We start from the raw sequence: 25,902 nt of genomic DNA on the forward strand, positions 1-25,902 counted from the left end.
CTCAAATAAATAAATATTTTTTTTAAAAAATAAAAGAATTAAATGAGATAATGGCTTTAAAGGGTTGACATCATGCCAGTACAAAGTAAATATCCCGAATTTAGCTTTTACCGTTGTTATAATTTATTCAGGGTGGTTCTCTGGAATTAATATCTAACACATCTATTTCTTTAGAAAGTTAGCCCTTATCAGCTGTCCTCTGAAAACAAAACAGAAAAGATCTCTCTAACCCTTAGTATTTGTTTTCTAAAACGAGGATGGGAAAATTGTTTAACAGACTGCCCTTATACCACTTCATTTGTTAGTTATTTGGTTATTTCTCACCTCCATTTTAATGTCACAAAAAAGACAGTTGGACCTCCAGATTCCTTTAAAGGAAGGAGGAATTTTTTTAAAAAGGTAAGTCTGAATTTCACAGTGTCAGAGTTCTTAAAATTATCTTTTGTGTCATTGGTTGTGTCAAATAGCTTTTGGTACAGAGGAAGTACTTGGTAGCTTACTAATTTCCCCTTTAGCTACAAGGATGTATTATGGAATTCAAAGCTCTAAGTTATAAGAGCAAGAAAGGAAGTTCTGAAGTCAAGAAAGTGGAGGTAGCTGTTGTTACTATCTGCTTCTACAATACCATATTGTATTTGGGCATTTTTGTAGTATTTTGGATTAAAATAGGCAGTGTCTCATTTCCTTATTTAACATTCTTTTAACATTTAACTGGGGTATTTGACAAGAACTTGCTTTTACTCTTCCAGCCTCATCTCACTATAGCACTTGGCCTATTTAGATATTTCTGTGAAGGAAAGCTCATCTCATGTTCCAGGAGAAGAAAATGCTAATAAATGACCTTCAAATGGTCTATTTGATATTGGGTTTTAAATTATGATACAAGAATGACTAGGATCTGAGAAGAAAAAAAATCGGGGACTAATCTGAGCAAATGTTCTATTTTCTAGTATTGTTTGAGAAAAATATCTTGAGAGTAAGCAAATACTATACTCACTGGAGTGCTGCTGGGATTTAGGCAGTTAGAATATGATAAAATCCTCTCTAATACAATTTTCTTAAATCTATTTTAAAATTTCTTTAATTCATGAGGTACTGCAATTCCTGGAAATCACTGTAGGTTGTTGACCTTCTCCTAATCTGGTACATTGTATCAAAGAGTTCTGTTATATCTTTCCATCTGGTTCAGCAAAGGGCTGCCTTACATTTGGCCCCCATTGCATATGTACATTTTTAGCCTAAGTTTTGGTATTTAGATTTGTTCAGAGAATTACAGTCCTAGACTACACATAGCATTTTAATGGTAAGAAAATTAACCCCATGAAGGTAGTGACTGACGTAAAGTTGTCTGGTGGTTAAAGTAATACTAGAACCTTCTCTTTATCTTGTGTTCTTGCTACCTTGGAGGCTACTGCTCTTGGTGGGGGGATGGTTCATAAGTATTTATAAAGCTAAATAGATAAGATTTTAATGTTTATGGGCATGAATTATTACACCAAATTTTCATATTTCAAATAATATGTTTGTGTTGACTCAGACAAAAATAAAATTGTTGCCCCTGCAATTTAGAAGGTATTTTAAATCACAGTTCTATTGATTTAAATAGTATCTTGTGGTTTGCTCATGTGGTTTGCTTTGAAATAATATTGAAGGTAAGATGTATGGATGTTCACAACATAGCAAGCTTATTTGGTTTTATTATAGGTTTCAGAATTTTAATTTCTGGAAAATGCTCCATTAATTTCTATTGTTGGCCTTTAATCTTGTATAATTGTCTCTTTCCATAATTAAAATAGAAAGAGACAGTGTAGTTGAGGGTAGAGGGAACTATGCCACTAATAACTAGATGATTTAAAATAAGTCAGCCTTTTTGCTGTATTTTTTTAACTACTACCTTTGGATCGGTTGATGAACAGCTTGTATAAAATGATAATATATGAGCTTATCTCTTACTTGATTAAGCCAAAATACAGAATTTAATTGTGACTTTGAGGAAGTTTTCTTTTTAAATCAGTTCTTAGGCATTTCTGTTGTCTTACTAAATTCGTAAGTTTGAATAGTATGATTTAATTTATCATGCTTTTAATTTTCGTTAAAAGTCAAGGTACAAAAAAAAAAAGTCAAGGTACAGAAGGTAAAGGTACACATTAAGGAATCTAGAAGTAACTATTGTTCTTTGACCAATAGTAACCTTCGTATCAATTTTCCACGTATACTGCTACTTTCCAGTGGTACTGATCCCCTCTAGTGGCCAAAAGATTGTGCGTTTTTTTTTGTTGTTAGAGGTTTCTTTTTTTTGGTTTTAAACAAAAGGAATATTATAATAAAGATGTGGTCTCATTGCAGTATTTAAAGGCAGTAAACTACAGCCCGGGTGGCTCAGCGGTTTAGCACTGCCTTCAGCCCAGGGCCTGATCCTGGAGTCTCGGGATTGAGTCCCACGTCGGGCTCCCTGCATGGAGCTTGCGTCGGGCTCCCTGCATGGAGCTTGCTTCTCCCTCTGCCTGTGTGTCTCTGCCTCTCTCTCTGTGTCTCTCATGAATAAAGAAACAAAATCTTAGAAAAAAAAAAAAAAGAGCCTATTCTACATAGGACGTGTACAGTTAAATGTTTGAGCAAAAAAAGAGCATCCTATGTTTATGCAAACATGTTCAGGAATATGATTTACAAACACGCAAATTGGGAAAAGATATTTTTACAAAGCATTCTATTAGGATGTTTAAGCAGATATATTGAAATGGAAAAAATATTCCTGCAGTAACTATTTGGAATTACTAATTTTAGATGTAATTTTGTGTTTTCAAAATATTATGTTTTAGTAATTAGAGGTTTTAAGTAAGCTCAGCTTCTTTTTCTTGTGGAACAGTGAGTGGGATTAAGAAAAATCCAGCATACCTTTGAAACATTAGTCCCAAAATCATACCAATGAGATTTTGAAAGTGTGTTATAAATTTAAGATTTTATTTATTCATTCATTCATTCATTCATGAGAGAGACAGAGAGAGAGGCAGAGACACAGGCAGAGGGAGAAGCAGGCCCCACGCAGGAAGTCTGATGCAGGACTCCATCCAGGACTCCAGAACCACACCCTGGGCTGAAGGCAGGCGCCAAACCGCTGAGCAACCCAGGGATCCCGCATGTTATAAGTTTTAAGAACATTTAACACAATATCATTTGTGACAATAAAGTAATTTTTTCACATTTCCATCCTGCTTCCCTCACCCCATTTTACTTTCAAAAAAGCTATCTTACAAATTCAGGATGAATATTGTTGCCTTCAAAGTAAACATCTTGTAAAGCCAAAGGAGATGTTGGGAACACTACCCTTTTCAGGATAGTTTTATAACTTTTCTTTTAGAAATATTTTTAGCATCTATGACCAGATGTTTTTAAAATATTAATATCTTTTATGATAGATTAGATTTTTTTTAGAGAAATCAGAAACTAAATCATGCCCGTGTCATGTGAATACAAAAGGAAATCAAGCTTAATTATACAGCTTGAAGATACTCCTTTAAAGTAATGAGAGTGTTCTTTTATTTTTATTCTGTGACTCCCAAAAATGATTTGATCCATTTTGTGACTGTCATAAAATTACTCTAAATGTTGTGGTAATACCATCAGGAATATTTTATGCAATGTCAGTACTACTGGCACAATAATAGACATTTCCAGAATGACTAGATTTTTAGCAGTGAGGATTCATCTGTGAATATATGTATATTTGTTAAGCATTTATTTGTATTTAAAGTTATCTTAATGCATTGACTGAAATAGAGTGAGAAATGAGTCTCCATTATTTAGATTGCATAACAGCACAATTGCGTATAGTTTATTTCTTTTTCCTTGGAATGATTTTTATACTTCATAATGGAATTTATTTAAGTGAAACTTTATTAGAGGTAGAAATACAATTACACTAAAATATCAGCCATCACATACATTTATTATTTATTTTTTTTAAATGTACAACACTGTCAATATTGCTATAGTGGAGTCTTTGTTCTCTTAGCTGTGAGGAAATGTTACTTGTTTTGAAATAGTGGAACATGAAAAAAATAGACGAGATAAGTATGTTATGGTGAAGAAACCTTTAGAAAAACTTTGTTGTATTTCTGTTCTGTTCTAAGATCTTGAAAGAAAAGATCTTTAAAAAATAAGCAGTTTTTGCTACCTCTAAGACTCATTGATTAAAAGTAACTAGATGGAGAGGGTATTTATATGCATTTAAGTTTTAAATTGTTTGGTTTTGAATATTTTGCAAATAGATATCCAAAATCTATTTTAATACCATAAAATTTTTATTGTAAATCATAGTATGTTTTTGTATTTAAATAAAGTCAATTCAGATTAATTTCTTTTTAGAAATGAATGACCATATGTGTCTGATAAGTGACTTAAGAAGTACCTTATGTTTTTCGCCTGTTACAGATAAATTCTTATTTTTAATTCCAGTCTTCAATATTTAATCTACTGAGAAAGTTTACCAAACCAATATGGTTAAAGTGTAGAAGCACCACACTTAGAAAGTTAGTGTTACTGTCAAGAGAGAGAAGAAACTACAGCCATTTTAGGTGAAGAATCTTAATAGCTTAAGGACATTATTTTAAAAATCTGATTTTTTTGTGAAATATATGATTGTTGTAATTAGAATTCTCTTTTGTTGGGGTTCTGTTATATTGAAATAAGCTTACCTTTTTAAAATTTTATTGAGGTACAGCTTATATTCTTAAAATGGATCCATTTTAATTGGACAGTTGAGTTTAGACAACTGTAATCTGTACCCCCAAATTTTCTTGTACCTCTTTGTAACCACTGCCCCCAGGCCTACTTTCTTTTGTCACAGATTAGTTTTATCTTCTAAAAAAAGTCAATTTTTTGAGGTATAGTTTACATAAAGTGCGTGCTTTATTTACCCTTCCATTAATTTTTCCTGGTACAAAAATACTTTGCTTCATCACTGCTTTGCTTTGAGATGTGGATGTGGAATGGTGTAGGGTAAGGTAAGTCTTGGAAAAGAACTTTGATTCCATACAGTCTTAAGTTTATATATAATTTGTTAGTAAATTGATACTTAAAAACATCTTGCAGTGTCTTTCTTAGAGTATTTCATATAAACAAGCAGTATTGAAGTATGACAATTTCACTTTGAATGTTTGGCAACTGGTATATACTAGAAGTGTGAATTTTAAGAGACTGCTGGTTTTCATGTGAATAAATTTCTAGTCTTTTTGCCAAAGATATTTACTTCTTTTCCATAAGCTATTGTGTACTTTTTCAGTTGTGGATCCCTGTTCCCCTTTCTCATTTTTTCTTCCTCCTTTGAATAAAGTGATACTGACCTGGAAAAATGTTTTGAATTGGTATTAAGATCTTTTTACATAAAAATGGCAGCACATTTTATTTATTAATTAAACCAGTATGAAAATTTAATGTTCTTAAACCTAAAAGAACATTTTTCAATTAGAATGATGTCTTGGGCTGGTGAATGGATAAAGATGTGTGTGTGTGTATGTGTGTGTGTGTGTGTGTGTGTGTACTCAGCCATCAAAAAGAATAAAATCTTGCCATTTGCAGTGATAGGGATGGAGCTAGAGTGTATTATGCTAAATGAAATAAGAGAAAGACATACCGTATGATTTCACTCATGTGGAATTTAAGAAACAAAACAAGTGAACATATAAGGGGGGGAGAAAAAAAAGAGAGGGAAACAAACCATCAGACTCTTAACAATAGAAAACAAACTGAGGGTTGATGGAGAGAGGTGAGTCAGGGATAGGAAGGCAGTTGTTATGATGAGCACTGGGTGTCCTATGTGAGTAATGAATCACTAAGTTCTATTCCTGAAACCAATTTTCACTATATGTTAACTAACTAGAATTTAAAAATTTGAAAAGTGAAAAAAAAAAAAAAAAAGAATGATATCTGGGTAAACCAATAGCTGTATAGGAAATGTAATGGATTTTCAGGAGCCAAACACAGAGGATGTAAGATGTTAGCAGAGATAGTTCTTAAAATACAATGTACTTAATTTTAATGATTCCTAGTCTTAATCTTGAAAGGTAATCTAAAAAAGTTCCAATTGTTGCCACCAAGTGTGATACCAATGTCAGATATTATTTTACCTCTTATATTTAGTGACTACAACTGAATTTATTCATAGTTCTTTTTAAAAGTAATAGGAGAAAATAAGCTGAGATCGAAAATACTTGAGTGTCTCAGGTACTTGGAAGTTATTTTTTTCAAATATTCGGTTCTTTTGTCTATATCATAGTACTGCTTTTGTCTTAAGGGTGGGCTATAAAATGTCAACCCCAAGTATTATTTACAGTGTGGAGTCTAACTCTATCCCAATATCCAGGAGTTCAATTAGTTATCTTCCATACTGTGATTACTTAACAGACTGACAAAATTGAAAACTTTGTTTTTTAAAAAAAAATTTTAAGGAATTTATTTATATGAGAGAGAGCCACATGTACAAGTCAGGAGGGGCAGAGGGAGAGAGACAAGCAGATTCAGACAATTTGGGGATCAAGGATCAGGGATCAATCCTAGGACCCTGAGATCATGGCGTGAGCTGAAGTCAGACACTTAACTGATTGAGCCATGCAGGTACCCCAAAATTGGAAACTTTTTTTCTGCAATGAACTGTTGAAGTGAATACAGAAATTTTAAAAAGATATAGTCGTCTTCTAGAAGAACCATCTGAGGTCTTAATTACAGGATGTAAACTATAATAGTTGAGTGGTAAATGCCATAATCATGATATAGAATGGTTGAGAATACAAAAACAAACTGCCTGGTGTGAAAAGAAAGGCTTCACTGAGACGGTTCTATTTAAGCTGTGTTAGGATAAGTGATTAACCTATAAAGAAGTAATACTGAATGTTTTCTTATTATTTTTTTAGCCTTGTTCTGTCCATTTTTTTAACTTATGGTAAAATATACAGTTTGTCACTTTAGCCATGTTTAAGTGTACAGTTCTGTGACATGAAGTACATTCATGTTGAACATCATCATCCATCTCCAGAACTTTTTCATCTTCTGCAACAAAAATCCTGTGCCTGTTAAATTCCATCTCATTTCTCCCTCCCTCTAGTCCCTGGTAACCACTCTTCTACTTTGTCCTTGTGAATTTGCCTATACTAGGTAGTTTTTTGGTTGTGAAACACTCTCAGCCCAGTAGCTTAATATGTGGTTGTTATTCAGTGAAAAAAAAAATTTTTTTTTATTCAGTGAATTTTTGAAGTAAATGGCAATTAGGAACGGAAAGGCATTACTTATGTCAGTAGATTGCTTATATTTCTTGAATGGACTCAGACTGCTAATTATTGTTATTAATAATCCTATTGATTTGTAGGAAACCTTTTGCTTTTTTCTAGTTTTATTGATACATAATTGACATAAAATTGTATTAAAGTATATAAAATAGTGATTTGATATTGTGTATATTGTGAAATGATTGTAAGTTTAGTTAACATCTATCACCTCATATAGACAACTTTTTTTTTATTGTGATGATTAAGTACTTTTTGCTTAATTTTTTTTTTCACCTAGTTTGCTTTCCTTTTTAGACTGAATCTGGATATGGATCTGAATCCAGCTTGCGTCGACACGGCTCTATGGTGTCACTGGTGTCTGGAGCAAGTGGCTATTCTGCAACATCCACCTCTTCATTCAAGGTTTGTGGTTGTGTATGCTTTAAGGCATAATCAAGTTTAGTAATGAGTATTGTGAAAAGAAATTATTTGATAGTTTGTTGAAGAAATTTTCTATGATGTAATTTATTTGATACTATTATAGAGTAGTTTTTAAGGGGCAGAATCAAGACTCTTACAAATATAAAATGAACACATCAAATTTTATTCATTAATGAGAGAAGATGTAAAGAAAAATTGATTCAAAGGAGAATAATATAATTTAAGGAATATTGAAATGATTTTGCTAATATATGCAAAGCTGGTCAGTATTCAGAAAATAGTAACCAAGTGTGTCCACTGGACAAAGATCATTTGTACCTCTGTAAACGGAAATCATTTACGTTGCTCTCAGTTTTCTCCTACTTAAAGGATATAAAGTAACTCCAATGCAGCAATATCAACATTTCCATATGATGAAACAACACCGTCTCTTAAGGGTTCTGTACTGTAGATGACAGTATTCCTTTGAAAGGGCACCCAGTAACATATTTGCCCAAAGTCTTCTACAGTTTTTCCTCACAGAGTTTAATTTGAAAGTATTAAATGTTATATTAGCAAATTATCAGACTTAATGCTTTCTTATTTCCTTCAGGCTTATCACTGTCAAGCCACTAATTAGTCGTGTTCGAGTCTCTTCCTGAGTTTTGTTTTTTTTTTTATTCCTGAGTATTAAATTGAACCTGACAGTTGTGGCTACCCGCATGACTTCAGTAATAAGGTGATGAAATATCATAGGAGTATATAAATTCTAGTTTTATTAACTTGGACTACATCCCCTCCCCCCTTTGTGTGTTTTGCAGAAAGGCCACAGTTTACGTGAAAAATTGGCGGAAATGGAAACCTTTAGGGATATCCTATGTAGACAAGTTGATACTTTACAGAAGTACTTTGATGCCTGTGCTGATGCTGTCTCCAAGGATGAACTTCAAAGGGATAAAGGTTAATTAGGCTATTACCACTATTTTTACTTGGAGAATGAATGGATTTAAAGCCCCTTGATCTTAAAAAGGGTAATATCTTTAAGTGATAAAGGTTAATTATAGTCACTTTTGCTAAAAACTCCCAATGTAACAGATTTCAGTGTCCATATAACTCATATACTTTAATAATACATTCTAAGTAATCTGATCCCCCATCCCAGATATGACTGACAATTTTTAAATGATTTTTAAACTCTTTATTCCATTAAAGAATATATCCATCATCTTGGTAAACTTGGGGCATTTCACATGATCATGTTTAATAAATTTACCCCATGGGGCATCTGGCTCAGTCAGTAGAGCATGCAACTCTGAGTTTAAGCCCCATGTTGGACCTAGAGCTTACTTTAAAAAAAAGAAAGAAATTTACCCCATCATGTGTCTTAGAAGCATGTGTATGTTAAATCCTCCAAATCTGAAATCATTCGATCTCTTTATTCCTCTGTCTTCCTTCTCTTCTTCTCCTTTTCTTTTTCTCTTCACTTCTTTCTCTCCCCATCCCTTCCTCTGGCTTTTTTCTCACAGAAGAAGAAACCAATAATGGAGCTACTAGAGATTTAAAAATAATAGTGAATTTTTTTATTTAAGAGAGATGATCTTCATTTAACTTACTCATAATGTGAGTTTTTAAGTTATTCTCTTTGTTACTGCTAAAGATATTACTGATGTTAACATCTGTTCTTCAGTTTTTCTTTTATTTGCTATGAACACAGAAATGAACTGTTCATAGCAGTATTACTAGCTAGCACTAAATTCATTCTTAGTATAATAACTAGGTTATTTGATGTGATTTCATTTCTTGGTTTTGTTAAATGTGTTTAATCTGAGCTCAGATTCTTTTTGACTTCTTTCTTATTTTCCCTCCTGCCTTTTTTTGGATTGAAATTATTTTAAAAATAATTTTTTTATGTCCTTTGTTGGCTTTTTTAGTAATAACTGTTATTTCAGTGGTTACCTTAGGGTTTATAGTATGTTCATTTAACTTACCACAGTCTACCTTTAGGTATCATACCACTTCCAGCATAGTTTAAGAACCTTACAATTATGTATTTTAATTTCTCCCCACTACTGAGGTAAGAGTCTTCAAAGTTTTCTAACCAGTACCCTGTGAATTACAAGGTTTTCCAGTGTTGTGGAAACAGGTACTTTTCCCTGTACCATGTAGGTTTTGGATACTGTCCCTGGAGTTTTTTTCATGTGATTCTTTCCCTGACCTCTGTCATTTCCTCACTTGTATGTGGTAACAGTACTTTATTGAATTCTTAAAGAAACCTTCTACTAATCTCTGGAATTCTTTCTCTGTACAGGTTTCTCCTTTGCAGTCCTCTGCCTTGTGAACCCTGGTTACCTTTGTCTTTCTATACTGTCAGCTATTCCTCACCTTAGAGAGTTGGTCAGACTCCTTTTGGTTTCCTCCTTACTGGACCACTTCGAAACTCTCAATCATAGGACTCATGTTATTTGTTTTCTGACTCTCAGGAATCACTGTTCTTTGTTGCCTACTGTCCAGTGTTTTGAAAACCATTGTATATGGTTTTTCCAGTTTTTTAGTTTCATGCTAAAGGGTAGTCTATTTATTACACTTTGGTCAGAAACAGAAGCCCATATTCCTCTTAAGGTACTTAATTTTGTCTAAGTTAAGTAGCCTTGAAGTTCTTTATATTTGATAGACTTTAAGTTTTAGGTTCTTTAACATTTGATATTTATTTCTCCAAAAATAAAGACAGTTGAATTTCTTTCTCCCTCATTAAGAAAAATGTATGTATTCCTTTTTAATCAAACACTACAAATCATCTTTCATTTGCAGATAGCCTTTTAAACAAAAGCAGGGTATCTAATGGAATTGATTTCTTCATTTTTAAACGATCATATCAATGGTATATATAACATGTCAAGGACAAAGTGATAGTGGAAGGATTAGAAGTTGGGATGCAATGATAACCAGGTTGTATAGAAGTTTTGAAAAATAATTTTAAACAATTTGCAGTTCAATAGCAACAGTAGTAGTATTAGTAGTATTAGTTTGCTAGGGCTGGTATCACCAAGTAGTACAGATTAGGGGGCTTAAACAACAGAAATTTATTTTCTCACAGTTCTGGAGGCTAGAAGTCTGAGATGAATTGTTACCAACGTTGGCTTCTGAGGGCCATGAGGGAAGGATCTGGTTTAGGTCTCTCTCTCCTCAGCTTATATATGGCTGTCTTTTCCCTTTGTGTTCATATCATCTTCCATCTGAAAGTGCTTGTGTTTAAATTTCCTTCTCTTCCAAGGGCACTGGTCGTATTGGATTAGGACCCACCTCATTTTAATTTGATTATTATTTTAACAGGCAGAGTCACATTCGGAGGTATGGAAGGTTAGGATTTAAACATATGAGTGTTGTAGCAACACAATTCAACCCATAACAACTGATATCCCTATAAATGCTATTTTAGGAAATATTGATGTGTTTAAGAGTACATGTTGGGTAAAAGTGAAATAAGGACATGGACCATAATTTCCTACTTTGTAGGAATTATTCCTCCGATTGTAAATCAGAGTTGAACCGAGTGAGTCTAAGGATCTTTCAGTAAATTATCAATATTAAGTCTATGACAGTAGTTGATTATAGGTAGTGAATTAATCTACTTTCGTCTCTTTGGCCTTCATTCTAACTTTGTAAGTGATTAATCCACTACTTTTGCTCTATATTTACCTTTTCAGTGAGATTTATTCTTTTATATTTTTTTGTAAATAGTACTTACAGACTTCCTTAATCTACAGACGTCCCTTTAACATTGTCCTATAACGCTGATTTAGTGGTGATGAACTCCTTTAGCAAAAAAGCTTTTGCGTATGTGGAAAACTCAATCTCCTTCAGTTCTGAATAATAAATTTGGTGGGTACAGTGTTCTTGTTTTGAAGTCTTTTTCATGACTTAAGGAATTTTAAGAATCAGTGTTCTTTTTTAAGTGTGTCATTAAAATGATAGTAGCAAATTCTCATTTTATTTTAGGTGTTCAGTGTTTTTACATAAAATGCTTTATCAGAGTTGTTAGTAAGGCACTTTTCAGCCCAAACTCTTCCTCCGCAATTCCCACATATACTTCAGTAGGATTTAATTAACCCTTAAAGTCTTAGTTAGATATATTAGGTTTCCAGGAGTAGAAGATATTATATCTAACCTAAACATACTGTTTAATTTTAAAAGAAGGTATGTATCATATTAATGGAAGTTTCTATTAATCTCGTTCTTTATCACTGTTAGTTTAATAACTTGAAGTAGACTACCTAACATTTTTCTACATCTGTTTTCTCAGCTGTAAAGTGGATACTATATCCAGCACGTATGACTGTGAGAATTGAGAGTATATACATTAGCACTGTGCCTAACAGCCATACTTTAGTAAATAATAGCTGCTGTTTTTAATGTGGTTCATTTGGATTATTACAAGGATAAGGAAAACAGGAATGATTGAGTTGGGGGACTTGTATTAGGCAAATCATGTCAGACATCCCTTAAAGGTGCCTCAGGGATGGGTAAGGAGTGCTTGGTTGGAAGGGGAAGGGGAAGGCCACTCTTAGCCAGAGCAGCTCTTGTTTTCATCAGTTTTATATATTAAGTGTTGGGCTAGCAAAAGAAAACTGAAAATCCCTGTTTGTTGGTACTGGGCTATTAGATGGTTAGAGATACAAAGCCCAAAGTAAATATGAATGGGATAAGTGAGGTACAAACCTTTCAGTAATATTTAAGAACAGTTCAGGGTAGTTACTGAGTCAAGATCAGGATCTTGTCTGATGGTGATAAATACTGATTTAAAAGTAGAGCAGTATGCTATGTTAATGAATTTCTTAGAATTGACCGTATTTGCAAATGATTGATAAGAAGATGAAGATCCATAGAATCTGGGAATCTGATGAATCCTGGGACTTAAGTGTCTGCAGAGGCTTCAGTATGAATACTGAAATCTATAGAAGTGATGAACATAGAAAAGAAAATGTTAGTCATATATAGATATTACTTAGCTGAGTAGAAATGAATAGTAGATTTAGTAGATAATAGCAGCTGATGATTTGAAAAAGTTGTTATAGATGAGTAGCCAAATGTTTAAGTGGTGAAAAAATGAAATAGCCTAGTAACAAAAAAAATGGCAACACAGAACAAAAGTATTTTCTGTGGTGATTACTACCCTTTAGGGGAGAGTTAAGGAACAGGAGTGGGTTTTACATCCATTGGAGAGAGAGAGAGCAAGCTAAAGTAGATCAAATATTTATTTGATGTAGAGATATAGGCAAGAAGTAAGATATTAATTTAGAATGAAGACTTCTTATGTAGAAAGGGAATGCCTTAAAAAAAAAAGAATCCATTAAAAAGTGTGATAGAGAATAGGTTGGAAGGCTGAGGTTTATAAATTTGCATTAAGAGTGGAATACATAATACAGATGATTAAAGTATGTTAGGCAGTACAAAAAGGAATAGTACATAGAACAAAAAGGTATTCAGAAGGAGATTATCGGGGATTCTGTTTTTTTCTGGAATTGTGTAAGTTTTAAAGGGATATCCAAGCACAGACACATTAGGATGAGTGAAAACTGATATCACATCTGTAAGTCATTCTGTTTTCTCTACATATCCAGAAATAGTAAATTTAAGAACTCCCAGAGGCAAGTTAAGGTATCTTCTCCATGTAAGTTAATCTTTTACATTTTTGCTCAGCCTTTGCAGGCCTTTGGTAGAATTATGAAATCGCCTCAAGCTAGGTAGGAAGGGGATAGGAAGACTAAAGGACAAAAAAAATTCATATCTCAGTCCTGTCCCTTACACAAATGAGAATGGGTATAGTTTTTTTTTTTATAATAATGTATTTAAAGACATTCCACAGCATGTTTATTGAGCATACCTTGACAACCACTGAAAATACAAAGATAAGATCTTGTACTCGCAGAATCTAAAATATATTGACTCATTCGAACATAAGAATAAACTGGTTAGGGATGCCTAGGTGGCTCTCTGGTTGAGTGTCTGCTTTCTGCTCAGGTCGTGAGCCCAGGGTCCTGGGATCGAGTTCCACATCGAACTCCCCACAGGAGCCTGCTTCTCCCTCTGCCTGTGTCTCTGCCTCTCTCTCTGTGGCTCTCATGAATAAGTAAATAAAATTAGAAAACAAAAATAATTAACTGGTTAATTCCTATTTCCTTTCATCCTGATACCCTTAAATATGTTTTATTTAGTGGTAGAAGATGATGAAGACGACTTTCCTACAACACGTTCTGATGGAGACTTCTTGCATAACACTAATGGCAATAAGGAAAAGTGTAAGTAGTACATTTTGTTCCTCTCAGCTAGATAAAGTGTTCTTTCTAAAATTATATAATAACTAAGTATGTAACAAGAATAATTATCTAATTGAGTAATTTTTTAAAAGCAGTGTAATTACCGGAAAGTGAAAAGTTCCTCCTAGGAAAAGACATGTAAGTGGAATATACATTCTGACATTAAATAATAATAGCCACTCATTACCTAACAAAGACTCATTCTAAATTCTAGACATTGTCCCACTTATTTCAGCAGTATTTGTTAAAATCAGTTTCTCGTACTGCAAGTTTATTTCTTGGGGGATGCATTATAATGGAGTTTGAATGTTTGAGTATATTTCTCTCTGTTTAACATTCTTTCCTGTCTCCACTCAATAAGCTGATGTTGAAAAGTATGTAATCAGTATTATTAAAGGAAAATTATTAAAAATATCTCTGATTTCATGGTGCAGTTGTTTACAGAGCTAGGAACAAGGTGGTCTGTTTCATATACCCATTTATTGTTACTCTCTGTATAATGGCTAACTTATTAGATGGAATTCTGAATTGTTCATTAGAAGCCTGTGATTTGTGACAACATGGATGAACCTCCAGGGTCTTACAGTAAGAGAAACCAAAGACAGATACTGCATGGTATCTCTTACAAGAGGAATCTTAAACAAACAAAACCAGAAATCTGTGATTCATAGTCAGTATTCTTCTTTTGGCATATCCTAAGAAAAAACTAGGTTTGTTTAAAAAAAAAAAAAAATTTTTTTTTTTTTGGTAAAAATTTTTTTAATTACAAAAATAAAACTTGGTGAAAAAATGAGTTAATTGTGCTTATTTTTGCTAAAGTTATGAAGAATGTGAAATATAATTTATATTTTGGCATATTTTCAAAATAACTTTCAAACTGTTGTCTGCATGGCATTAATTTTCTATTTCAGAGATCACAGTGGACTATTGCATTATTGATACTAAAATCTGTGCTTCTCTCTGCCTACTTTATCCTTCTTTCCCTCTTCCTGTTTATTTTCATCATGACTCTTTTCTTCCTTATGACCTGCCCCCTCTCAGACTTGCAAAATACTAACTTCTTACTACAAAGTTGTCCTTACAAGTTGGGACTGAAATGTTGAATTTTATTGAGTAATCTAAATTTACCTTTGTGAAATTAGAGTATTATTTTGGGAAGATTCTTTCAAGTTACATTTTAAATTCACAATGTATAATCTGTTTTCATAGGAAAAAGATTTTGGTTGGTATTGGAAAAATTAATGAAAAAATTATAAGACTTGCACATCAAAACTTCTATTCTGGTCAGTTCCCCCACCTGCATTCCCCAGAATAGAAAGGAAACTTATTTTAAACTTATTTTTAATTTAATAAAATTAAACTTATTTTAATTTCTTATTTTCAACTAGAAATTGAACTGGAGAGTTCTAGATTCAGGAATACATGGCATAGCAAAAGATAGATGTATTGGCCTATCTGTAAAGTGATTTTGTGGAAATTTACATACTGATGGTTGAAATTTCACAGCCTCATTGTTCTGTTTATCAGCAAGGATTCTGGTAGCCAGGCACTAAATGAAAGTCTGCATACTGAACCTCTTTTTACCATGTTTCCAGAATATCCATCAACCAAACATATATTTTCTGATAGAAAATTAAAACATAACTCTGTAGATGTTGAATGACGACAGATAAAGGACCTATAAATAGAGATTTTCTACCTCTTCCCTGAAAAAGCTGCCTCATTACCAGATCAGCCTTTAAGTCCACTAATTAAAAAACCCTGCCAATGCTTACAGACCTTCTAGTAACTGAACTCTGAGATGTGAACAGATAGCCTGATTTCCAGATATTTGAGGAAAACCTCCAGTCTCTTTTTTTGAAGAGAGAAATGAAGCAACAGAAGACAGGGTTACTAAAGTCATTTAGAGAAATATCCTAGAAGATATTTGTATAATTTTTTAAATCAATTGTGTTTTAAGTATATTTGTGGGATTCACTGTTTAAAATAATTCCTTTCTTAGTGGTTGATAGAAATTATGTCTTGTTAATCACCATAGATGGAAAGTATCTTTCTGTGGTTAACCTCTAGAAATAAGTTGGAAGCTTTGTATATAAAGTGAACAGAACATGTAGTCTTTAAATCTGGTACTACTTGATCATAGCCTAGGATTAGATAAAATTCTTAAAAATAAAGAGAGAGAGAGAGAGAGAGAAGAAAGACAATTAAGGTAATTGAACTTTAGACCAGAGGAGGAATTTTTGGATACGAAAACATTTTCCTTAGTTAAAGACCCTCAGGATTCATGGTGGAAGGAGTGTTTCCTAAATCTTTTGTGAACGAATTTTGTATTTACCTCTAATGTAAATTTTCATCTGTTTTATTCTATGTCATCTTTTCTTTCTTTTTTTTTTTTTTTAATTAAAGATTTTATCTGTTTATCCCTGAAAGAAACAAAGAGAGGCAGAGACACAGGCGGGGAGAAGCAGGCTCCATGCAGGGAGCTGGATGTGGGACACTCGATCCTGGGACTCCAGGATCATGCCCTGGGTTGAAAGGCAGATGTTTAACTGCTGAGCCACCCAGGCGTCCCTCCATGTCATCTTTTATTAATTTACATTTCTAGGGTCAAAAGGTAGTCTTTATGATGAAAACGTCAATTCATCAAAAATATATAACAATTACACATGTAGTTGCATGTAATAACATAACCCCAAAATATATGGAACAAAAACTGACCAAATTGAAGAGGAAAAAAAGACAATTAAGTAGTAATAGTTTGAGACTTAAATATCTAGCTTTCAACAGTTGATGACAAGTAGGAAGAAGGCCCACAAAGAAATAAAATAAACAGACCTGGTAGACATATACAGAACACTCCACTTAACAATAGGAGAATATATGTTCTTCTTGATAATACATGTAGTGTTTTTCAGGAAAGACCTTGTTCTTAGCCATAAAACAAGCTTCGATTAATTTAAAAGGATTTAAATCATAGAAAATATGTCCTCTGACCACAAAGAAATAAAATTAGAAATCAGTGACAAAGATTAGGAAATTCATGAATATGTAGAAATTAACGTACTCCTACATAATCAGTGGATTAAAGATAAAAATCACAAAGGAAATCAGAAAATACTATGAGATGAATGAAAGCAAGAATATAAGATACCAAGACAGATGAGCTGAAGCTAAAGCTGTGCTTAGAGAGAAATTTTTACCTGAAACACCTTTATTATAAAAAAGAAAGAAAGAAGGATGCCTGGGTGGCTCAGCCTTCAAGTCAGGTTGTGGTCTAGCCCAGCATCAGGCTCCCTGCTCATTGGGGAGTCTGCTGCTTCCTCTGCCCCTCCCTCTGCTCATTCTCTCTCTCTCTCTCTCTCTAATAAAAATCTTTTTTTAAAAAAGAATAGAAACTATAAATTGGTTCTTTGAGAAGATCAAAATGGACAAATCTTTAGCTCAAAATAAGAGATTACTAAAATCAGAAATGAAAGGAAGACTATCATTGCTGACCTTATAGAAATAAAAAGAATTAAGAAGGAGGGATGCTATAAATAAATGTATGCCAACAAATTTGATAACTTAGATGAAATAGATAGAAGTCTTAAAAAGGCACAAACTATAGAATGTTACTCAAGTAGACATAGAAAATGCAAATAGACCAATAATAAAGAGATACAATTAGTCATAAACTTCCCCACAAAGAAAAGCCCCGGCTCAAATGGCTTCACTGCTGAATTCTACTAAACATTTAAAGAAGAATTAATACTATCTCTTCACATGTTCTTCCAAACTTTAGGAGGAATATTTCTTAACCTGTTGAGACAGTTTTGTGAGACAAAGAGATCTCAAAACTATAGACCAATATCTCTTATGAAACTATAGACCAATATATCTTATGAATATAGATATAAATACTTAATAGTACTGGCAAACCAAATCCAGCAACATCTAAGAAGGATTATACACTATGACCAGAAGGGAATTATCCCAGAATGCAGAGTTGACTTAACTTAGGAAAATCAGTTGATAAAATAATTATATCAGTAGAATAAGGCCAAAACCGGTAGTCATCTCAACAGATGTAAAAAAAAAAAAAAAAAAAAAAAAAAACAGAACAAAACAAAACAAAACACAAAAAAACATCTGACAGGGCAGCCCAGGTGGCTCAGCGGTTTAGCGCTGCCTTCAGTCCAGGGCATGCATGATTCTGGAGACCTGGGATCAAGTCCCACATCGAGCTCCCCACTAGGAGCCTGCTTCTCCCTCTGCCTGTGTTTCTGCCTCTCTCTGTGTGTCTCTCATGGATAAATAAATAAAATCTTAAAAAAAAAAACAACAACAAAACAAAAAACATTTGACAAAATCTAATACTAATACTCTTTCATGATAAAAACACTAAAAAACATAGGAATAACTACTCTGATTAAAAAAAAAATCTGTGAAAAATCTACATTTAACATCTCATTTAGTGGTGAAAGACTGCTTTCCCCCTGATATCAGGAACATGTCCATTCTTGCTATTTCTGTTCAATACTGCATTAAAGATTCCAGCCAGAACAACTGGACAAGAAAGTTAAATAAAAGGCATCCCGATTCTAAAGGAAGAATTAAGACTATTTCTATTTGAAGGTGCCATTATCTTAGGAGAAAATCCTAAGACATCCACTAAAAAACTTTTTGAACTAATAAATGAGTTCAGCAAGATTGCAGGGTATAAAATCAATATGTAAAAATCAGTTTTGGGGTGCCTGGCTGGCTCATTTGGTGTAGTATGTGCCGCTGGATTTGAGGTCATGAGTTAAAGCCCACGTTGGGTATAGGGCTTACTTTAAAAAAAGTCTACCATATTTTTATTGCTAATGGTGAACAATGTGAAGATTAAAATAACAGCTTTATTTATAATAGTATCTTTATGGCAATTTATAAAATGAATTAAATAATTAGGAACAAATTTAACAAGAGAAACAAAAATCTTATACTCTGAGATTAATAAAACATTGAAAAAAATGAAGACCTAAAAGTAGAAAGATATCCCATATTCATGGATTAGAAGAGATGATGATATTAAGAATTCAGTATTCCTGAAATTGCCCCACAGAATCAATGTAATTCTTACCAAAATCCTAAGTTTTTTTGCAGAAATGGACAAACTGACCCTAAAATTTATGTCAAAAATTACGCAGAATAGATACTATAGTCTTGAAGAACAAAATAGGAAGAGTCACGCTTCCAATTTTACCACTTACAAAACCACCAGTAAAGTGTGGCACTGGAATGTGTTTTATATTTTCCAGTTGTTGCTATTCAGCAATATTTTCTGACCAATTTCCTATATTACATCTATTCTTATTTTGTAAATATTATACAAGAGCATTTTGTCATGTTATCAGCTATATAAAAGAATGAGTATAGATACTAACTGATCTGTCAAATCAAGGTATACTCTTGATGCAACTCACAAAGAAGAAATTTACTGTTAATGGAGCATGAATAATACCCTGTTCTTTCTCTCCACCCAGTCTGTGTGCATGTGCATTAATTGTCCAGACAGAGAATTTCTACCACCAGTCACTTTTCACCCGCTTTTAGCTCGGAGACTATTTTCATGTGAAAATATTTTAGATTTTGTTTTTTAGCCAACTATATCTTGGACTATAGGCCAGTAGTCCGAAACTGATCATAGACCCTGGCTTGATTGATATCAGTGTCATATCACAGTCTTCAACTGTGTTTCTTCTTTATCATAGTAGGCAGGTGAGAGATTTAAACAAGTTGCCATCCTGTATGTTCAGAAGAACTTATCTGCCAATTTTTTCTGTCCCTTGTATGTGGTAACATACGCTCATACAGACACAATCTTTTTGATGTGAGAAAATGAAAAAACTCCTCACTACAAAAACTGTGGGGATTCCCCTTTAGGTTGCCTGCTATTCAAAAATAGTGTGTGTGAGTCTGTGTTTCGGGGATCCCTGGGTGGCTCAGCGGTTTGGCACCTGCCTTTGGCCCAGGGCGCGATCCTGGAGTCCCGATAGCGAGTCCCGCATCGGGCTCCCTGCATGGAGCCTACTTCTCCCTCTGCCTGTGTCTCTGGCTCTCTCTCTCTATGTCTATCATGAATAAATAAAAAAAAAAAATCTTAAAAAAAAAAAAGGATTCTCTGTCTCCCTCTCCCCTTCCCTGCTTGCTCATGCTTTCTCTCTTCCTTCCCTTCTCTAAAAAAGAAGAAAAGATTACCTTGTTTTTAGCTGAGATATTTAGATGAGTATGCTCATCAGAAATTACCCAAGTACTTCAGAGTTTTACACAACTTTTCCCATCAAGATTAATATAGTTCTACAGTATAAGGTATTAAGAGACTTGGAGCAAAAATCAAAGTAACCAGTACTTAGAGGAGCCGAGTGGATAACAGATTAAGGTGAGGTTTTTGTCATCATGACTTATGTGTGAGACACTAAAATGAAGTGTTGAAAATATCAACTATTTTTTTTTAATATCAACTATTTAAAAGCTTAAAGTCTATGACATAATCCCTGTATCATTCTGAAAAGGATTTCAGGTAGCTGCTTCTGAAAGTAGTAAGTAGAGCTGAAGAGGTACATTTCTATATTTCTAGAATTTTTTCAAAAACATTTCATGTCACACTTTTCATCTAAATTAAAGTTTTTACAAAAATATATAAATTAACATTAAGCAGAGAGGACAGATTATTTTAGTTAATACACATCCTTTTATGCAGAACATAGGTGACCTTTCATTTCCTTCCATTAATGAAAGTAGTTTATAATTAAACTGTGATCTTGGTAAGAGTGTTAGAAAATAAAGATGTTAAAATGATGGGGTTTTCAGAAAATATAAGAAAAAAATATTTTTTAACAGTTTTATTGAGTTATAATTAACCTACAATAAACTGCACATATTTAAAGTGCATGATTTAGGAATGTCTGGGTGGCTCAGCGGTTGAGTGTCCATAAATTTGGCTCAGAGTGTGATCCTGGGGTCCCAGGATCTAGTCCCACATCAGGCTCCCTACCTGGAGCCTGTTTCTCCCTCTATGTTCTGCCTCTCACTCTGTGTCTCTCATGAATAAATAAATAAAATCTTTAAAAATTAAAGTGCATGGTTTGGTAAGTTTTGATGTTATCATTATAATCAAGATTATTGTATCTATCACCCTCAAAAGTTTCCTTCATCTCTTTTGTCAACCCTCCTCTCCCTATTCCCAAACAACCATTCTGATCTCTTTTTTTTGTCAGTGTAGATTAGTTTTCATATTCTTGAGTATAATATAAATGGACTCATGCAGTATGTGGGAGTTTTTTGTCCAGGCTTCTTTTTTAGAAATTCATCATATTATTTTTTGTATTAGTATTTGATTTCTTTTCATTGCTAAGTAGGATTTCCTTGTGTTGATACGCTACAATTTGCTTATCCATTCATCTCCTTATGGACATTTGGATTATTTTAAGTTTTTGGCTGTTACAATAATACTGCTATGAGTATTCATGTGTGGTGTTTTTATAGACATATATTTTATTTGAAGTCAGTACTCAGGAATGGAATGGTTGAATCATATGGTAGGTGTATATTTAACTTAAAAAAAACACCAATTTGGGCAGCCCTAGTGGCTCAGTGGTGTAGTGCCACCTTCAGCCTGGAGTGTGATCCTGGAGACCCAGGATTAAGTCCCACGTCGGGCTCCCTGCATGGAGCCTGCTTCTCCCTCTGCCTGTGTCTCTGCCTCTCTCTCTCTTTTTGTGTCTGTCATGAATAAATAAATAAAATCTTAAAAAAAAATAAAACACCAATTTATTTTACCAGCCATATAGGATAGTCTTGATTCCTCCAAATCCCCACTAATACTTGGCACAGTCAGTCTTGGGACACTTGGATGCTCAGTTGGTTAAGTGGCCTAACTCTTGGTTTTGCTTAAATGATGGTGTCGGGATCATGGGATCAAGCCCTACCTAAAGTACAAGCTCTGCGGGGAATCTGCTCAAGGATTCTCTCTCCCTCTCCTTTTACCCCTCCCCATCCTTCTGCTCCCCCTCCCCATGCATCCTCTCTCTGTCTCCCTCTAAAATAAATACATCTTTCAAAACACAAATTTTAGTCTTCTGATAGCTGTTTAGTGATGTCTTGTTGTGGTTATTTGTATTTCCCTAGTAATTAATGGTATTGAGCATCTTTTCATGTGCTTATTTGCTATCCATATCTCTGTGTTGAAGAGTGTTTAAATATTTTGCCCAATATTTTAGTTGGGTTACATATTTTCTTATTAAGTTTTGAGATTACAGGGGGATCCCTGGGTGGCTCAGCGGTTTGGCGCCTGCCTTTGGCCCAGGGTGCAATCCTGGAGTCCCAGGATCAAGTCCCACGTCAGGCTCCTGGCATGGAGCCTGCTTCTCCTTCCTCCTGTATCTCTGCCTCTCTCTCTCTCTGTCTATCATAAATAAATAAGTAAATCTTTTAAAAAAAAGTTTTGAGATTACAGTATGTATTCTGTATTGAATGTCAGTATTCTATATTAATATATATAATGTATATATTGATAAAGGATACAAGTCCTTTATTAGATATATGCTCTGCAATGATTTTCTTGTAGCCTGTGGCTTGTCTCCTCATTATCTTTCTATAAAGTTTTTAAAATGGAAATTAAATGAATTTTAACTATATAACATGATTTGATATTCATAATGAACTGTAGTCAAGCTAATTAACATATCATTTCCTCATGTAGATAGCATTTTTGTTTGTCATGAGAGCACCTGAAACCTGTCTCAGCAAATTTCCAGTATTCAGCCCAGTATTATTAAATATAGTCACTGTGTCAGACCTGTAGACTTATTCATTCTACATAACTTTCATTCTTTTAACAATACTTTTAAGAGCAGAGATTTTAAATTTTGATGAAGTTCATTTTATCAATTTGTTTTGTGGCTTATACCTTTGCTATCATATCTACATGAGTTTTTAAATTGAAAGTATCATTTCACTTATAAGCATTCTATTGGAATGGTTTCTTATTAGTTAATAGTGTAAGTTATGCTCTCTTGCATAACTTGTAAGTTGTAGGATTTTTCATTTAATTCATTTAATATAAACATAAGAGCCATGTGATATGTGCATTGGTCTCAGACTTAATTTGGGGCATTTATTTAAAAGTTTTACATTACCTTATTCAATTCTATAGTTTATTGTTAGGTATTTTTTAAATTTCAGGCCTCTTAGAACGTGAAGTAGTTCTTCGTGTAATTTAGTCCCACTTTAACCTGTCAGGGTATTATTGTTAAAGTATTTTTCCTCCTACCACTTTGTTCATTGGGTGCAGTACAGCAAATAGATTTCAGGAAACAGAATCCAGAAAAAAGAGATAAGAAAGTACATATGCTGCCACAAACTTCTTTGCTTATGGAGTATGTAATGGAAATTTTTACATGTTGGCCAACAAAAGGGAAATTATAATCCAAAAGCCTGCTCTGACTTGCTGGGTTTTAAACATTTTCTAGTTTTAAGTTTTGATGAACAGTTAATTCTTCATTAGAAAGATTTTCAGTGAATAACTTTTTTTTTTCTTCAGTATTTCCACATGTAACACCAAGAGGAATTAATGGTATAGACTTTAAAGGGGAGGCAATAACTTTTAAAGCAACTACTGCTGGAATCCTTGCTACACTTTCTCATTGTATTGAACTAATGGTAAAACGTGAGGACAGCTGGCAAAAGAGACTGGATAAGGTAAGTCTAGTTTTTCTTCCATTTTATTTAAATATAATAATTTAAAAAAATAATCCCCATTTTATCTCAGTTTTATATATTGATTGAACAGTTTAACTTCTTTGGGAAAAATCTATTGGGATTGATAGAAGTACAGGGAGCACTACTCTGAAACTTTGTAGGCATCTGAAACTCATTTTCCTAGTGAGGTTCACCAGTTACATATTCAGTTACTACACAACACAAATTTGTAGTAGGATTTTATTTTATTTTATATTTTATTTCATAGATTTTACTTATTTATTTATGAGAGACAGAGAGAAAGAGGCAGAGACATAGGCACAGGGAGAAGCAGGCTCCCTACAGGGAGCCTGATGTAGGACTTAGTCCCAGGACCCGGGGATCACAACCTGAGCCAAAGGCAGGTGCCCCAGTGGTAGGATTTTAATCTAAAAATGTTTGTAGTAGTAATAGTAATGCCTTGGAATAGAAATGATGAGCCACTTAACATTACCTAGTTTTATTGTGGAATATGTGAAGCTGCATTTAAATTATATGAACTGAAATGCCAATTTATAAAGTCAAACATATATACACACATACTCTCCAGGGTCATTGTGCTATTATTTAACATATGTTGTTCATTCAACATTTGCCTCATGTTCACCTACTTCCACCTTTGTTTAAACTTTAGCACTGATAGTAAGTAACATTACAATATGAATCTTTTAGTTCCTAGTGTCAATTATGGCTCAGTGAATTTGTTTAGTAGGAAAACTTCTTATTTAGAATTCAACATCAGCAAAATAATAAAGTGTTAGAACTGAAACATATCTCAGAAAATTTAGTTCTGGTCTAATGCCATCATTTTATATAGAAGGAACTGAGGTCTCAAGACTGGTCCAGTGATGCTATGTACCAGTTGGAAGAATTTTACTCTATTTTTTATATATATGTGTGTATATATATGTGTATAATATTTATGTATATAGAATAGAATATTTTATTCTATTATATATAAATATATATATATGTATATATGTATATTTTAAGATTTTTATTTATTCATGAGAGGCAGAGACACAGGCAGAGGGAGAAGCAGGCTCCATGCAGGGAGCCTGATGTGGGAATCAATCCCGGGTCTCCAGGATCAGGCCCTGGGCTGAAGGCAGCGCTAAACTGCTAAGCCACCTGAGCTGCCCTCTATTTTATATTTCAACTCTGAATACTAGGCCAAACTTTAGTCAGAATGTTGCCATAAGTAAGTGAGTCTTATTGCTTGTAATATTTCAAGATCTTAACATTTTGAGCAGGAAACTAGGTAAAGGCACTGATGTAAGGGCAGGATATATTCTTTAAAACAAGCAGTAAGAATGTGTATTCAAAGTACAGACATTTCATTATTATTCTAGAGTCAAACTCTTGTATCTTCAGAGATTTCAGCTCTATACCAATGTGGATCAGATTGAATTTTTAGAAGTTTCCATGTAAACACACAAAAAACTGTGTTGAGAAAACAAGACAACCCTTTAACTCCTACTTGTCCAGACTAGCTTATTTCAAACTTTTTGGCAACTTTATCTTAACAGTTCAGTCTCTTGACTTTTTATCCTTCACTAAGGGATCATCATCTTCATTCATATATTCAACCACACTACCTAAAAAATATTCATTAGAAATGAAATGTGACTTTCCCATCCTTTAAGGGATCAAGTGTCTTACTTGCAGTGCTGAAAAAGAAAGTGGCTTTTGCTTACCTTCATTGTTGTCAGTCTTATTCATTCTTTTTCTCTATTGGAGAGCAATAAAGGATCTGGGAAAAAATAATTTTGTTGCTTTTCTAGGCACCATGTAAGCAAAGAAAAGCCACAAAAGACAATACTAATTGAAACTGGGAAATTACTGCATTTTATAGTCTTTACAGGTCTGATGTCAAATCTTATTCCTCTCTTCACTATAATTCTTCCTCCACGCTGAAATAGAATCCCAGTTATGTTTTACATGAAATTTAGGAGTGTGGGTATGTTTGATACTCCGTATGTGTGTGTGTGTGTGTGTGTATACCTATATGTATATGTGTGGTGTACACAAATGTATGTATGTACGTATACACATTATAAGGAATAGGAAGTTCTTAGAAAGTGTTCACCAACAGATATGTCTTTTTTTTTTAAGATTTTATTTATTTATTCATGAGAGACAGAGAGAGA

At 33.5% G+C, this 25,902-nt stretch overlaps 1 protein-coding gene and 1 long non-coding RNA gene across 5 annotated transcripts in view; one reads left to right on the top strand and one right to left on the bottom strand.

The window, feature by feature from the left end:
* CERT1 (ceramide transporter 1) overlaps nucleotides 1-25,902 on the top strand; it is a 105,334-nt gene that overhangs the window by 45,865 nt on the left and 33,567 nt on the right. For all 4 annotated transcript variants that reach the window (XM_077867857.1, XM_077867850.1, XM_077867870.1 and 1 more), the window contains exons 4-7: nucleotides 7,575-7,682; nucleotides 8,501-8,639; nucleotides 13,892-13,975; nucleotides 23,556-23,713. In XM_077867857.1, coding sequence (XP_077723983.1) covers nucleotides 7,575-7,682; nucleotides 8,501-8,639; nucleotides 13,892-13,975; nucleotides 23,556-23,713 — 489 coding nt within the window. The remainder of the gene's footprint in view (nucleotides 1-7,574; nucleotides 7,683-8,500; nucleotides 8,640-13,891; nucleotides 13,976-23,555; nucleotides 23,714-25,902) is intronic.
* Nucleotides 8,905-14,149, bottom strand: LOC144295636 (uncharacterized). The gene is made up of 3 exons (XR_013362710.1): nucleotides 14,098-14,149; nucleotides 12,396-12,628; nucleotides 8,905-9,229 (listed from the first exon to the last, which is right to left on the bottom strand). It is a non-coding gene; the product is annotated as an uncharacterized LOC144295636 (long non-coding RNA).

The sequence above is a fragment of the Canis aureus genome, chromosome 2 (assembly GCF_053574225.1).
Source record: "Canis aureus isolate CA01 chromosome 2, VMU_Caureus_v.1.0, whole genome shotgun sequence".
NCBI lineage: Eukaryota > Metazoa > Chordata > Mammalia > Carnivora > Canidae > Canis > Canis aureus.